The sequence below is a fragment of the Henckelia pumila genome, chromosome 2 (genome assembly GCF_033568475.1).
Source record: "Henckelia pumila isolate YLH828 chromosome 2, ASM3356847v2, whole genome shotgun sequence".
In the NCBI taxonomy this organism is placed as follows: Eukaryota; Viridiplantae; Streptophyta; class Magnoliopsida; order Lamiales; family Gesneriaceae; genus Henckelia; species Henckelia pumila.
The window spans coordinates 185,977,265-185,991,534 of record NC_133121.1 but is presented as its reverse complement, the minus strand read 5'-3'; the positions used below and the strand labels follow the sequence as shown (position 1 = coordinate 185,991,534).

The 14,270-nt window shown below is 36.1% G+C and overlaps 1 protein-coding gene across 2 annotated transcripts; it reads left to right on the top strand.

Moving 5' to 3' along the window:
* Window positions 1-11,187: 11,187 nt before the first annotated feature.
* LOC140880814 (uncharacterized) lies at window positions 11,188-13,434 on the top strand. Of its 2 annotated transcripts, none has more exons than XM_073285611.1 (2): window positions 11,188-11,330; window positions 12,242-13,434. In XM_073285611.1, the coding sequence occupies exon 2, from the start codon at window positions 12,289-12,291 to the stop codon at window positions 13,243-13,245; it is 957 nt and encodes a 318-aa protein (XP_073141712.1). In that variant the 5' UTR covers window positions 11,188-11,330; window positions 12,242-12,288; the 3' UTR covers window positions 13,246-13,434. The 2 variants fall into 2 exon arrangements, with proteins under 2 accessions (XP_073141712.1, XP_073141713.1); XM_073285612.1 differs by having other exon boundaries at window positions 11,221-11,330; window positions 12,275-13,434.
* Window positions 13,435-14,270: the final 836 nt, after the last annotated feature.

The following is a 14,270-nucleotide window of genomic DNA, read 5'->3' as shown; positions in this document are numbered from 1 at the left end:
GAGATATGGCAAATGGATGTAAAGACTGCATTTCTTAATGGAAACATTAAGGAAGAGATCTATATGATGCAGCCTGAGGGATACACATCCATGAAAAGCGAGCATAAGGTATGCAAGCTTCAGAGATCAATCTATGGTCTCAAACAAGCATCAAGAAGTTGGAACCAGAAATTTGATGAAACGATAAAGGATTTTGGTTTTATCAAGAACCCGGAGGAACCATGCGTGTACAAGAAAGTAGTTAAGAATGCGGTAACATTCTTAGTACTTTATGTTGATGACATCCTACTCATGGGGAATGATGTAGGGATGTTGCAGTCAACAAAGATATGATTATCAGGTAGATTCTCGATGAAGGATTTAGGTGAGACATCCTATATTCTAGGAATTCAGATCTATAGAGATAGATCTAAAAGAATGATAGGACTCACTCAATCAACCTACATCGACACCATATTGAAAAGGTTTTCAATGGATGGGTCCAAGAGAGGACATCTACCTATGTGTTATGGAGTTTCTCTATCCAAGTCTATGTGTCCCAAGACTGACGAAGAGATAGAGAAGATGACACACGTGCCATATGTGTCAGCCATAGGTAGTATCATGTATGAGATGATATCTACCAGACCGGATGTGGCCTATGCTCTGAGCGCCACGAGCAGATACCAAGCCAATCCCGGTCAAATGCATTGGAAAGCCGTGAAGGATATTCTTAAGTACTTGCGAAGGACTAAGAATTTATTCATGGTTTATGGAGGGAGAGAATTGAAGTTGGAAGGCTATACCGACTCTAGCTTCCAATGAGACGTGGATGACTCGAAATCAACCTCTGGATTTGTATTCGTGCTCAATGGCGGTGCTGTCTCTTGGAAGAGTTCCAAGCAGGACACCACAGCGGATTCCACCACTGAGGCAGAATACATTGCAGCATCAGCTGCTGCTAAAGAGGTGGTTTGGATAAGAAAATTCATCCAAGAGTTGGGTGTAATTCCTGAAGCTGTTGGTCCAGTCCCGGTGTACTGTGACAACACGGGTGCCGTTGCTCAGGCAAAGGAACCAAGGTCTCATCAGAAGTCCAAACACGTACTGAGGAAATACCACATCATCCGGGAGATCATGGAAAGAGGAGACATCAGTGTCGAGAGAGTGGCCTCTACAGAAAATATCGCTGATCCGCTTACTAAGCCCTTGCCAGGACCATTGTTTGACAAACATCGCGAAGCAATGGGATTACGTAGTATGACTAGTTGGCTTTAGGGCAAGTGGGAGATTGAAAGAGTGGGTGCCCGGTTAGCCAACTTGTGGCTAAGGGCTTTTGTGACTCTATGTATAAACAATCTTTTGTTTAATATAATTTACACTTTTATAATGGCATTGACTTTATCTTTCTTCATAATGTTATATTATGATATACTATTGTTGTTTTGATAAAGACCTTGAATATACTATAGTGTATGTAAGATGTGGTAGCACATGGGGATGGCTATCATGAAACACATCTTATAGTCACTGTATATTCTAAACAGTTCCTAGTCAATTGAGTCGTCCGCAAATAAGGATAAGGATCGCTCGAGATTGAGACTAGCATTTGCGATGCCGAGTACCACGTTTCATTGGTATGGAACATAGAGATGTTCAAAGCATGCAAATGGATATTCATATGATGAATGATTGAACTACCCTATTCGGACTTTCCAAGTGGTTATCACTTATCGAGTGGATAAAGTCCGCGGTTTTGGTTGTACACCATTAGTCCTTATTACTTGAAATATCATTGAGACTCTATATGCTAGTACTGTACTTTGACTCGTTTACCGACTCTATTGGGGTCATCAGGTGTCGAGATTGGGTACAGTTACGACACATATAGGAGTCGATGCTTTGTTGTCAAGGATTCACCACATACTTGCGAGTGTGGATATCCTATGCGATCTGAGGAGATATTAGTGTGATGAATCTCTGGTCAGAGTACATGATGTGTTTTAGGTTACTTGGTGTTCCTAGTAACACATGCGATGTCACTAATAGATCTCCAAGATGTTATGCATAGTTATCGAATCTCGAACGACTCTCGATGCACCAATGGTTGTTGATTCGATCGGGATATATGGTTGAAGGGACCGTACTGTACGCTGACCAAAATCTACTGGTTCTTGCAGGCACTATCAGTAATACCTAGGGAATCATGGGGCGATGTTGCTAGGCGCTCTTACCATGATTCGATGGGTAAGTCGAAAATTGTTGTTCCGAGTCACAAGGAGTTGTGAGCCCACGGCTAGCTGTATTCCTGAACCATTGAGGGTTACACAAGTAATGGATTACTAAAACCCCGTAGAGATAGTTAAATTTAAAGATTTAAATTTAATGAAAGAGAAGTTGGACTTCTTAACTAAAGGGAGTGAGATTTCCTAAAATGACATAGGGATGGGCATTTTTGGAAATCACTGAATTCGGATTCAGAAAAATTATCTTGACTCTAAAAGATGCAAAAATGGTTTTTGTGCACATTGGTGAAATCAGTTTATCAATCGGAGTCACGATGAATTTTATATTAATTTCTATAACAACGGGCTTGGCTTGTTGGGCTTAAGTTATGGATTGTGGGCTTTAAGGAGTTAGAGTCCTGATACAATTATAACTAGAAATTATCTATAAATAGAGGTGTTGGGTTCGAAAATTATATACATTGAATACTACAATTTTCGAAATTCACTCTATACTATTCAAGAGGATTTTTCGAAAAATTCCTCTGTCCCTTTTGAGAAAATTCGGACTGTGATTTTTGTGAAAAATTACAATTCGAATTAACAGATCAAATCTGTTTATTCTCTACGTAAAACTTCTGATTGATTTTTAGTGCAGTCAATCAGATGGTTTCTGTTTTTCAATCGTGGATCTAATTCCGGAGTTAGATCGTGACTGTCATCGGTTCCCGGGATTTACAAGACGAGCAGATTAAATTCTGTTGGAGTCCACGATCAAGCCTTTGCTTGACGAGGTAAAAATTTAACTGTGTTTTATTTTTACTTGAACAAATTTAATCGTAAAAGTTTTGATACCCATATATGGAATCGTTCCATATAATAAAATTAAAATTTTTAAACTTCCGCTGCACCGGGTATCAATTCTTAATTGATCTGAACACGTTTTCCAACAAATAACTGACCTGGGTTTTCCTCTTTTTATTTCACCATTATTTCTGACCAGAAATCCTGGGCTGCTATATGGTGAAACTCCTTCTTTGATTAGACCAAGGTCCAAATGTTCCTTGATAATTATTCTCATATCCCTTTGATCTGTTATGTTCATCGGAATAGGCTTATATCTGACGAATTCATTCTCTTTGCCTTCCTTTAGAGTAAGACTAACTTTGAGTTGATTTCTATCCCACCATGCCAAAAGATGCTCGTTGTAACTTTCTTTGAGCCTCTTTTTGACATCTTCAAGGGATACCTTATTTTCTAACTCTATATCTCTGTGATTTAAAGTCACCTTGAGAAGCTCCATATCCTCTGTTTGGAGTTCTTGTTCTGTTGTTATTTTCAACGTGGTTTCTCGAAACCTTTTTGGATCTTTCATTTTTGGGTGAAAAAGTTGTCCTTTATCACCATGCTGGCTGCGAAATATTATCGGCAATTGTCGATAAAAAGCAACTTTGAGTCTTTGAACGATAATTTTATGATCACAAATTGTAGTGAACATAAGTCTTCTTGACTCATTGTGTGACGACCCGGATCTTAGTCTCTCAAATCATAAAATTAATCCAAGATCATGAATTAAATATAAGCAATCAACAAGCATCCAAAGCTGCAAAGATTTTTTTTTTAAACTGGGGCCACGCTCGAGCGGCTGAAAAGCGCCGCTCGGGCGCGCCCTGCTTGATTCCAAACAGAACCCTCTGCCCTGGGCTGCGCTCGGGCTGCTGTTTTCTGCAGCTCGGGTGCTACCCTGGGCAGATTCTTGCCCAAGCATTGCAGCTCATTCTTGCTTTGAATAATTGCTTCCCAACTTGATCCTTTGATAATAAAACATGCACAAGATAAAGATCAAGTTCTAGACATGTTGAATCAAGTCCAATAAGCATCATCATATTCTAAGAAACATTAACAAGGCAATAACATAAAATACAACATGTCATTGCAAAGGAAAACACCACAAGATCAAGTGTGATTATAAGTTCAAGGAGCATACATTCTAGACTAAAGTTCAAGTCTAGTTCTATACAAGCATAGCCCTTGAAACTAACATAACATAACAGCAACTTCAAATCTACACCGGATCATCACTCTACTCTCTCAATCTCTGTTCTTCAAGCTCATCTCTACCCTGTTCCCGAACCACCTGTTGTCATGCACACATACAAACACGACAACAGCCGGATATCTCCGGTGAGAAATACATTTCCCAGTATAAGCAACATATAGCATGCTATCAAGTTCAAGTGTAATCACTATCATAATTAAGTCATAAAATATTCATGAACAACAATACATGCTATAATTCAAAGCATAAAACAAAGGCATGCTATAAATCAAAGCATAACACAAAAACATGCTATAATCAAAGCATAACATATTCATCAATACAAAGTCATCTATCAAATCTAAGTAGTGTCTTAGTCTTGAATCTACCTTCTTTGTATTGACATCTTGATCTTGACTCTTAGTCTTAACTCTAGATCAAGACTTGACTATTTTCTCAACTCTCATCTAGGGATCCCGGTTTGAATAAGAACGTAACAAATCTCCCACCTACTCTCCCATTCGAGGTGGCGGTACGTTCTTATTCCCGAACTTCGGTCCACTATATCGATCTTCGGTCATAGGAGTCGATCTACTCCTAAGCACATCGATACAAGTCCAAACATTCGGTAATTTGGCACATCAGTCATCCTAAGACATGACACATCCGCCTTCAACTCTTAAAGATCTAGTGGCTTATCAAGATGCAACCAATTCTAGAAGCATTAATTTAAGCCACCTACAAGAGACAAGCTAATCTAGCAAGGAAAGGCAATAGACTTATCTATCTATGCCATCATCTATCTCATACAAATTCATCTATCAATAAACAATCAAGAACATATATCTATGGACTTGAAAATAAATCAATTCCAACAAGAACAAATAAGTATATGGTTTGGGGAAACTCAAGTCAAATCTAACTTGAGTTATATATCCCATGGTTCGATGTTGGTTTATACCTTTCTTGTCTGGGTTTCAAGCTCTTCAAGGCTATCAAAATCTGCTCCCAAATCTGGTCAAGCCATACAACATAACCTTGTGTCAAAAATCTGCTCAAACACTACTTGATTTTCAAGGCTCAACTTCATAAATCTTGGCCCAATTCAATCCCGGTTCGAAGCTGAAGGTTCGAGTTTGATATTCCCTGTTTTCAAAACTGAAACACAGCAAAAATAACTCATAATATCAGCAAGAACTCAATTCATCCACAGTTCCATCATAATCCATCAAAACAGTTTCCAATTCTATATCGGCGGAGTAACGGTACAAAATCGGTAACCGAAACTAAATTCTATCAACTCTAACATTCAAATCAACTTCATAAACACTTCCTACCAGCTTATACCACTCAAATATCAGTAATTCATCAAGTAATAATTTCGAAATAAAGGCTGGACATTCATATAGAAAGTAAACGACGCTCGTTCTTCAATCTATCTTCAATACAATCAAACATAGAAGCTCAAGAACTCATAACCATAATCACTTCTGATTTCTGCCTCATAACATGTTTTTGAATCATAATGAATCTCATCAATACTTACATCAATAGATAGCCCTTCTCTCAAGGAGTTCGGAACACTTTTCGGAATCGAATTCGGACAACCGAAGCAAAAGATACGGGGTTTTGAAACAATGAAAAGTTAAGGAAAAGAGAAGATCTCGCTTGCTCTGTTCAACTTTCTCTCAATTTCTGAATTTCTTAGCATATTACACGTACACATGCTGATCAATCAATTACAAATCTGATAACTTCATTGATAATTGCAATTTAGCCCCTCAAATCTTCAATAATTGCAATTTGGTCCTCAGCCTTTAGTCTAATTCAATTTCAATCCTAAATAATTTAAGAATATTAGAATTTAAATCAAAACTCTAAATATTCCCAAATTAAATATACTCGGATTAAAATTAAATAATTCTCGGATTAATTCAATTAATCCCGGGCATTACACATTGTCTTGTGTGTAATTCTTAAACATTTGTAGGAAGTTATTTCCTAACGGGATATCAGCTTCTGTATCATGGAAATAAATTGGTGGTGTCTTTACCTTGTACCAAGGTGTTTGACCTGCTCCTCCCATGAGGATTTCTGCTTATTTTATTCCTTTGCAAATAAATTAAAATTCTTCTAGAAAAATTTCGTCCAGCAATTTTTGGCAATTCTTCTTCACATTCTTCAGGGAAGACTCCTCTTTTTGCTGTACAAATTCCTGCTCCCGAGTCAATATAAGCTGCAAAGTATTCAGCCTTATATTGTTCATACAACATTTCTATTGGAATGTATATGGAGAAATGACTTGTTGTCATTTTTTAAAGGGATTACTAAATGGCCCTGCCATTTTTAACAGACTGTGTTGTAACTCAGTAATCCGATTAAGATTTTTCACCTTTAGTTTTCCTAAGGCTTCAGAAGGTAGAGTATGGTTACTTCTTTCTACTTCTTCGATGCGTCCTAGTAAATCATGTTCATGACTTACTAATTTCAATATTTGCTTCTTCCTCTGTTTGTAAACAGAGTTTTCGAATCTGTTGAAGGGATTGTCCCTTATCCAATTCTCTTGGTTTTCCATCTCGTAGAATTTTTATTGAATCCTCCAAGTCTTTTCTTTTGCCATAAACTCTATTCCTTTTTCAAGGCGTTTCCATGGTTTATGGTCCTCCAGAAATTCTAGGCCAAGAATGAGCTGATCCATTTCTTTTCCTAGAATTCCACAGATTTGAACTTCCAATTCTCCAATATTTATCACTCCTTGGTAATTTCCTTTTTCTTGTTGTTCCAAATAGTAAATCGAGTTACAAGGAAACTGATTCCGATTACTTGTAATTTTGAATACTATTTTCACTTCTTTCCATCCTTTTGGAGATCTAAGTTTTCCTATTATAGAAAATTCCTTTTCTTCTGGTGTAATTTCTTGAATAGGAGATTTTTCCCATCTCCTACTTGTCATTCGGTCTCCTTGGAAAGATAACCTTCGGGGTTCTATTTTAAGGTCTCTGTATATAACAGGTCTGTCTTGAATTTGAATGTCTGTTTCCTGAATTAAAGGAAACTCGATTATTTCCGGGTATATTGCATGAGCAACTTTCCCAAATATCTCTGGAATTTCAATGAACTCATTTCTAATAAATAATTCAGAATGGTGAGTATTAGAAAGAGCATATGAAATTTGATATGTAATAGAATATGGCCTATTACCTTCCTTCATTAGTCTTTTTTCCTTGAAATTTTGATGCAACGTCAAGGCTCGACTAAAATCTCTATCAGCTAAATTGTAGGCTATTCTTGGATAAATAACTCCCACAATTTTTCCTGCGCACAAATTTCCTAAGATAGTTCCTAGAACCGCATCTTGTATATTTCTTATTCTTTTATCGCATACTGCGATATCTATGAGTGAATCTATTCCTTCTTTAAAAGTAGCTTTGATCATAATCTGGATTGCTCCAATATGAATCCAAGACATTGTCTTTGCTACTTCTGCTTTTAATTTCTGTAATTCCTCTCGAATTTCTTCAAAGGGAATCAACTGCATCTCAATTTGATTACTGGTTAATTCCATAGGAATCGCCATTTCCCTTGTGGATACCTTATAAATCAAATTGTCTTCTTTGTCTTAGCCCTAGGTTTCCTAAAACTATTTCAACTTGTCCTACCAAAAATCCTTGGTACTTCTGTAGTGTTGGATTTTCTCTCATAATCCTTTGAACCATATTATGAGATATCGTGGTTTGACTAAAGAACCCAGCCAAACTTTTATGTGTTTCATGTCGAAACACCTCCTCTTTACTCTGATTCTGATTCGGATTCATCCTTGGAAACTTCTTGACTAAATATTATCTCTTCTTCGTATATACTTTCATCTGAGGGGATATCCTCAAATTGATATACTTGGACTAGATCTTGAAAGAAAACCGCATCATCTATATCTGGTGTTGCTTCAAAGAGTTTGACTCATTTTTTCTCGTTTTCTGGACAATTTGTAGATATATGTCCTTTTACTCCACATGTCCAGCAGTTGCAATCCTTGAAACTTTCACTTGACCTTGTATGAGTTCTTCTGAAAGTTCTTCTTGATGGTGTTCTTCTCCTGCTTTGTGATGAGCCTGTTGCTGTGGACATTCTTGTAGGTCCACTTCTTTTACCTGATCTATAGGATCTGGCTTTTTGTTTAGACCAAAATGTTCTTGGTTTCCAAGAACTCTTCATTCTTTTATTATATGGATTATTTTTGAATTTCTTCCTTTTAAATCCCTGTGTCCTGTTTCCAATGATCGTTGAAAGATCATTTTCTCTACAACACAAAGATGTACGCTTATCTATACCCCTTATTTTCTTGTAGTTCTTTTGTAATGCTGCCATATGGCACCATTCTGCCAATTTTCCTTTCAAAAAGGACGCGCGTCTTGCCAATGTATCAAGATTACCTGAAACGTATTCTTTAATCAGCATTTCTCTCCAGGGACTTGGCATTTTTGAGAAAAACAGCTGAATAGCTACATTTTCCTCGACTCCCGAATTCTATCTGTATTTAGTGAATAATATAATGTATTCATAAACTAAACAGATATCATGTAACTCGAGGCTATACAGAGCTTGAGTATATCTTCTCTTTTTCTCTGTATCTTGATTATTGAAATAGTCTATCACTATGAATTGTGCTTTAAATAGGGTGACCATTCTTTCTCCAATCTCGCTGAGGGATTCTCCTGCTAAGATTGATTCCTTCGTATCTGGCATAGTCATCTCCCATGCGATCTTGACAGATCCCATTAGACTCATTTCTAGAAGTTTAATGAATCCTTCTTTATTGAGATCTAATGTCCCTGCTGCAATTCTCATAGCTTACGTCCAATCATCTATAAGATCTTCTCTGTTTTTGAAGTCCAAAACATCAAGGTTTAACATAACCCCATAAGGATGTATCGGGTCTAAAACAGTTTTTCCATAAGGAGTTTGATGTAGTGGTATTTTACTCCTTCTTGATCTGGTTCCTGCTGGATGTGAATTTTCTCCCACATGGAACTCACTATGTGGTTCTTCTGTTTTTACCACATATCTTGGGGGATTTCCCATGGTTGTTCACCCTCAGGGAAATTCATTTTTAGATCTACAACTTTGAGATTCGCAAAAGAATCCGCAAGATCTTGTAGATCCTCGAGATTTATCTTTCTAAAGTAGTCATCAGATATTGTTTTTCTTTGATACTGTTTTTATAAGATTAATCATCATTTCATCATTAGTTAAAGGTTTTTGAACCATTTTGGTTTTACCTTTCTGATGTAACAAAGGTTCGGTACCAAACGAGAGTGGTAACCTTCCTCCTGTATTTCCCTTTCTAGAACCAGAAATATGTTCTAGGTTTAGGATTTTATTTTGAAGATCTTTTAGAGTTCCAAGAATTTCTTCTTGTTTCTTAAGGATTTCTTCAATTTGCCGAGGTATTTCATACAACTGATTGCTGTAATATTGTACCGTCTTTTGAATTTCTCTAAGATCTCCAAAAAGTTTAGAGGAATCTGGGGTAATCTCTAAAAATTTAGAGTTAGAAATCATTTTTCTTTATCTCTTCAAATTTGAGAGCATTAGTCGCAACCTGTTGTAAGTAATCTATTGTGAATAGATTAACTTGTTTATAGGATTTCGTATGAATAAAATCCTCTTGATTCAAACCTTCGTTTGAAGTCATCTTTTTGTAAAATCTTCTCCTCAACAAAAAAAAGCATGAATTAACGAATAATATTATGTCTGAATAATTAACCTAAAGCTCTGATACCATTTTTTCGCATAATTCTTTATACTGCAAATGAGCACAAAATCTCTAGATTCAAGCATAAAACCTATACAAGTTAAGTATAGAACCTATAGATTTCAAGCATAGATTAGCATAAATCCAGCACAAGAATTAAATATTAAAATATTCAAGTTTGGTGGTCCTAGCGAGTTATAGTAAAGAATCTTTTGCCTAGGGAGTTATAATAAAGTTAGGAAGGGTATTAGGGATTTTAGGACAATTCACTCTTAATATAACACCTAGATATTTTAAAGCAAAAAATATTTAATTCTAAATTTTTTTAATATATATTAGAGAAACTGTAGGATCGGTGGTACATCATCACATAATTAATCCTAATTTCCATCTATTTTGAAATTTCAAATTATTTGAACAAAACAAGGAGAGAGAAATAACTGATATAATTTATTATATTTTAACTATTTCATAATGTTATTATTTTTAATCCAAAAAACTTTATTTTTCCTACCATAAACTTATTAAATTATTTTTTAATTGAAATTAAGTTTAATTAAAAAAAATCAATTTGTTGTGCGAATACAATAACATATATATATGGGTACACATCATGTGATAAGAGATCCTAGTGATTTCTATTTAGTAAAATAAATATTGTTTGGTAGAACATAATAAAATATTAATTTCATATTTTATTTTTGCGAAATTTTGATATTGCTATATAAAAAAAAACCCATGAAAAACACAAAAACTATTGTGAGATTGTCTCACATGTTAATGTTATGAGATGAATATCATATTCGATCCGCCCCGTAAAAAATATTAATTTTTATGTCAAAAATATTAATTTTCACTCTATATAAATCGAGTCAATTCGTTTCACCGTCTCGGGATAACTACACAAAAATATCTATTAGCTCTCAAAGTCTTTCAAATTTTGAACACACATCCTCGTATTTTCAAATTTCAAATATAAACACCCTCGTACATATTTTCCAAATTATATTTGCTGAACATTTGAAATCATAAAAAATATCCGTCGAAAAAAAAAAAAATCATAAAAAATAATAATCTATTTCAGAATTTCAAAATGAGAAACGGATAACGAAATTCTCATTAATGAAGAAGTGAAAAAGAAAAATGTACGCGTTTTTTGGCGTGTGGAGAACGTTTTCCTAACGTTCAAAAACGCGTCTTTTACTATTTACTGAATATATATATACACACGGCTGCGAACTGTGCGAAGTCGCCTTTGCGTAAGATTTGGAGAGGAGCCCAAAATCTCAGTTACAAGATTAACAGCTTTTTCTTTCGACCTAGGTCTGTTCATCAGGTATGGATTCTCGAACAATTTCGTGCTGAATTGCGGTTTATGTTGTGATTCTTTTGGGTCTGATTTTGTGGGCTCTCTGTTTCAAGATTTTGGCTGCGTTTCTCTTTAATTCGTTTTTTGATTGCTTGTTTATTTGTGTTTTCTTCGATCCATTTTTTTCCAATCCTTGGTGACGCCAGAATCACATGGTTTTGGTGTGAAATCACGGTGTTGATGGTATTGCGTGGGTTTGACTTTTTTTTAGGGTTTTGTTTAAGCGGTGATTTGGCACTCTTTTTTTATAGTGTTTTTACGTACTTGATTAGATTTATGTTGCCGTGTTTTGCTGAGGACAATCTTGGGTTTTGTAATTGTGTTATTGGCCATTGGGAACCTGGGATTTTAGTCCTGACAACCTCTTGTTGTGTTTTTGGGCGAGAAACCGTGCGATTAGATAGTAACACATGTAAAATTCGAAGGCTTTTTAAATGGCGGCGTACCTAATTACAACCGGCTGGTTTGGCCGGAGGGAGATTTTTCTAGTATTAAAATTAAGATTCTGAAACCGGGTGGAGATAAAGGTAATTTGAGCTACATGTTTTCTTGAGCTTTTGAGGATTTGCTTCTTGAATAGTGGATTTTATTGGTATTTTTAATGAAATTTTTATTTAGTGATCGAGTTATTTTTGGCTTCTCTCTGTAACTGTAGCAAACTTTCTAAAATTTTGTGTTAGAGGGATCATAACAGTTTGTTCATGATTCTTTCGAGGTTAATCCTATTGATAGAAATTGGCCTTGGGTGACTTGTATCATGTTACCATCATTGTTTTGTTGTTTACAATATTGGTTATGCATCATAGTTTTTGTGCTTCATAGTTTCTCATTTTTGTTTGGTGGCAGAAGAACTAACATTTTTCCTTCTCTTTTTTGAGATGGCTTTCCGGTCATCATCATACCAAATGCAGGTAGTGTTCTGTCTATGGATGCCAAAAAATTTATGCAGTTGCTTGAGGAGAAACAAAAGAGAGTTTTGGCCAAGAAAGAAGCCCCTCTGAAATGGGAACAGAAACTTGAAGCTGCTGCTGCTGCAATATGCAAAGCTGATGCTGAAGCGAAGGAAACGAGATCGAAAGTGTCCAAGCACAAAAGGAGATCAGTTTCAATCTCAGATAGTGATAATAGCGATACTGATACTGATAGTGAGAGCTATGAACGGAGGAGAAAGAGGACTAAGAAATCCCACAAGAGGCAAAAGAAGCACAACCATTATGACTTTGGCGACCATGAAAAGAGGAAGGACAAGAAATCTAGGCGGAAGCTAAAGAGACGTTCATCTGGTTCTGATGATAGCAGTGATGAATATGACAGTGATTCAGGAGAGGAGAGGAAGAAGAGACGACATAAAAGACAGAGGAATGTTTCACCCACAGATTATACTGTTACTGACTCTTCTAGTGATGAAGATGATGATCCTGTCAGAAAGAGGAGCCATTCCCGACATCACAAACATCACCAACGAACGAATTCAAGCCTGACAGATTCTTCAAGTGATGATGATGATGCTGTCCAGAAAAGTAGTAATGCGAGGCACTCCAAACATCACCAACGATTCCACTCCAAACATCACCAACTGTCCCTTAGCCATGGTGACTCATCAGACTCTGATAGACACAGACATGGCAGAAGAAGCAGATCAGTTGACAAATCATGTGATGATGATAACCATGATGGAAAAAGTAGAATAGAGAGGAAAAAGAACTGTGGTCGACACCACCACCACCACCGCCATCGCAATGGGCATAGCCACTCGGACGAGCTGCCACCGGAGAATAATGAAGCACAACCACAGTTAAATCTAAATGGCAAACATCTTGAAAATGGTTCCGGAGACGCTGATCTGAATGGCCATGTGAATGCATGTCCTCAGATCAGTTAATTATCGTTAGGTTCTCAGATTTCCTTGGCCGATTGGGGCTGGGGGCATTATTAACATTTGACGATGATTGCTTTTCTGTCGGACAGCTGCTACTGCAAGTATGCGAGAATTTTATCTTAAACTGTGTTGAACTTCATTTATTTGTGCAAGTTTTATGAACATTGTCTATAGAAGTGCCTGCCTTGCTCCTTTCTTCGGTACCCAATTGGATCGTTGATTCGCCTTAATGAGGCCGTAATTATTACGTAATTCAATTACGTAATTTTTTAATCATAATTCATAATTTAAAAAATGTAAAAATAATCAATTAAGTGAAAAATCAAGGCACGCCACAGCGAAAACGTTGTTTAGGGGTGATCGAAATATTTTAGTAACTGTCCAAATCGATTTGTACTGAATTTTTTTCCTAATTTTTTTCTAAAAACAATAGTTAAAAATAACAATCATAAACCGCATAGCATATATGATGTGGGTTTTTTTTTTTTCAAGGTAAAAAACTGCACCAAACCGTTGCGTAAATTCCTTGTTATAATATTTGGCCTAAGATTATAATAATTTGTAAACAATATACTCAATTAAAGAAATAGTCATTGACTCTATCTCAACTCTAGTAGGAAATCATTCTCCTTTTTTAAAAAAAAAAAGACAAACGCTTGCATGAAATTGTTTTATGGATCATGTTCGTGAGATGGATCCGGGTCAGATTAACCTATTTTTTTTAACCCGTGCTACATTGAAGAAGGAAGAGTATATCTAGGTTTCCCTTTTTTTGAAAATCTGAAATCGAAAAATCGTAAATCAATTTGTGAATGCCACAATCAATTGTGTCTCGGTTTAGCAACATGTAATATTTCACAAATTCTGGCGCTAAAGTTTACTTGGTTGGATATGAATTTTGAACTAGTGTGTGTTCTTGTTCGTTGGTGTTTTTTTCCACTCGGTACACTATTGATTGTGGCACTTGTGATGGGTTTTGTTTTTCTTGGATAAGGTGGATTCTGGGACCGTGTGTGATTCTTGCAAGG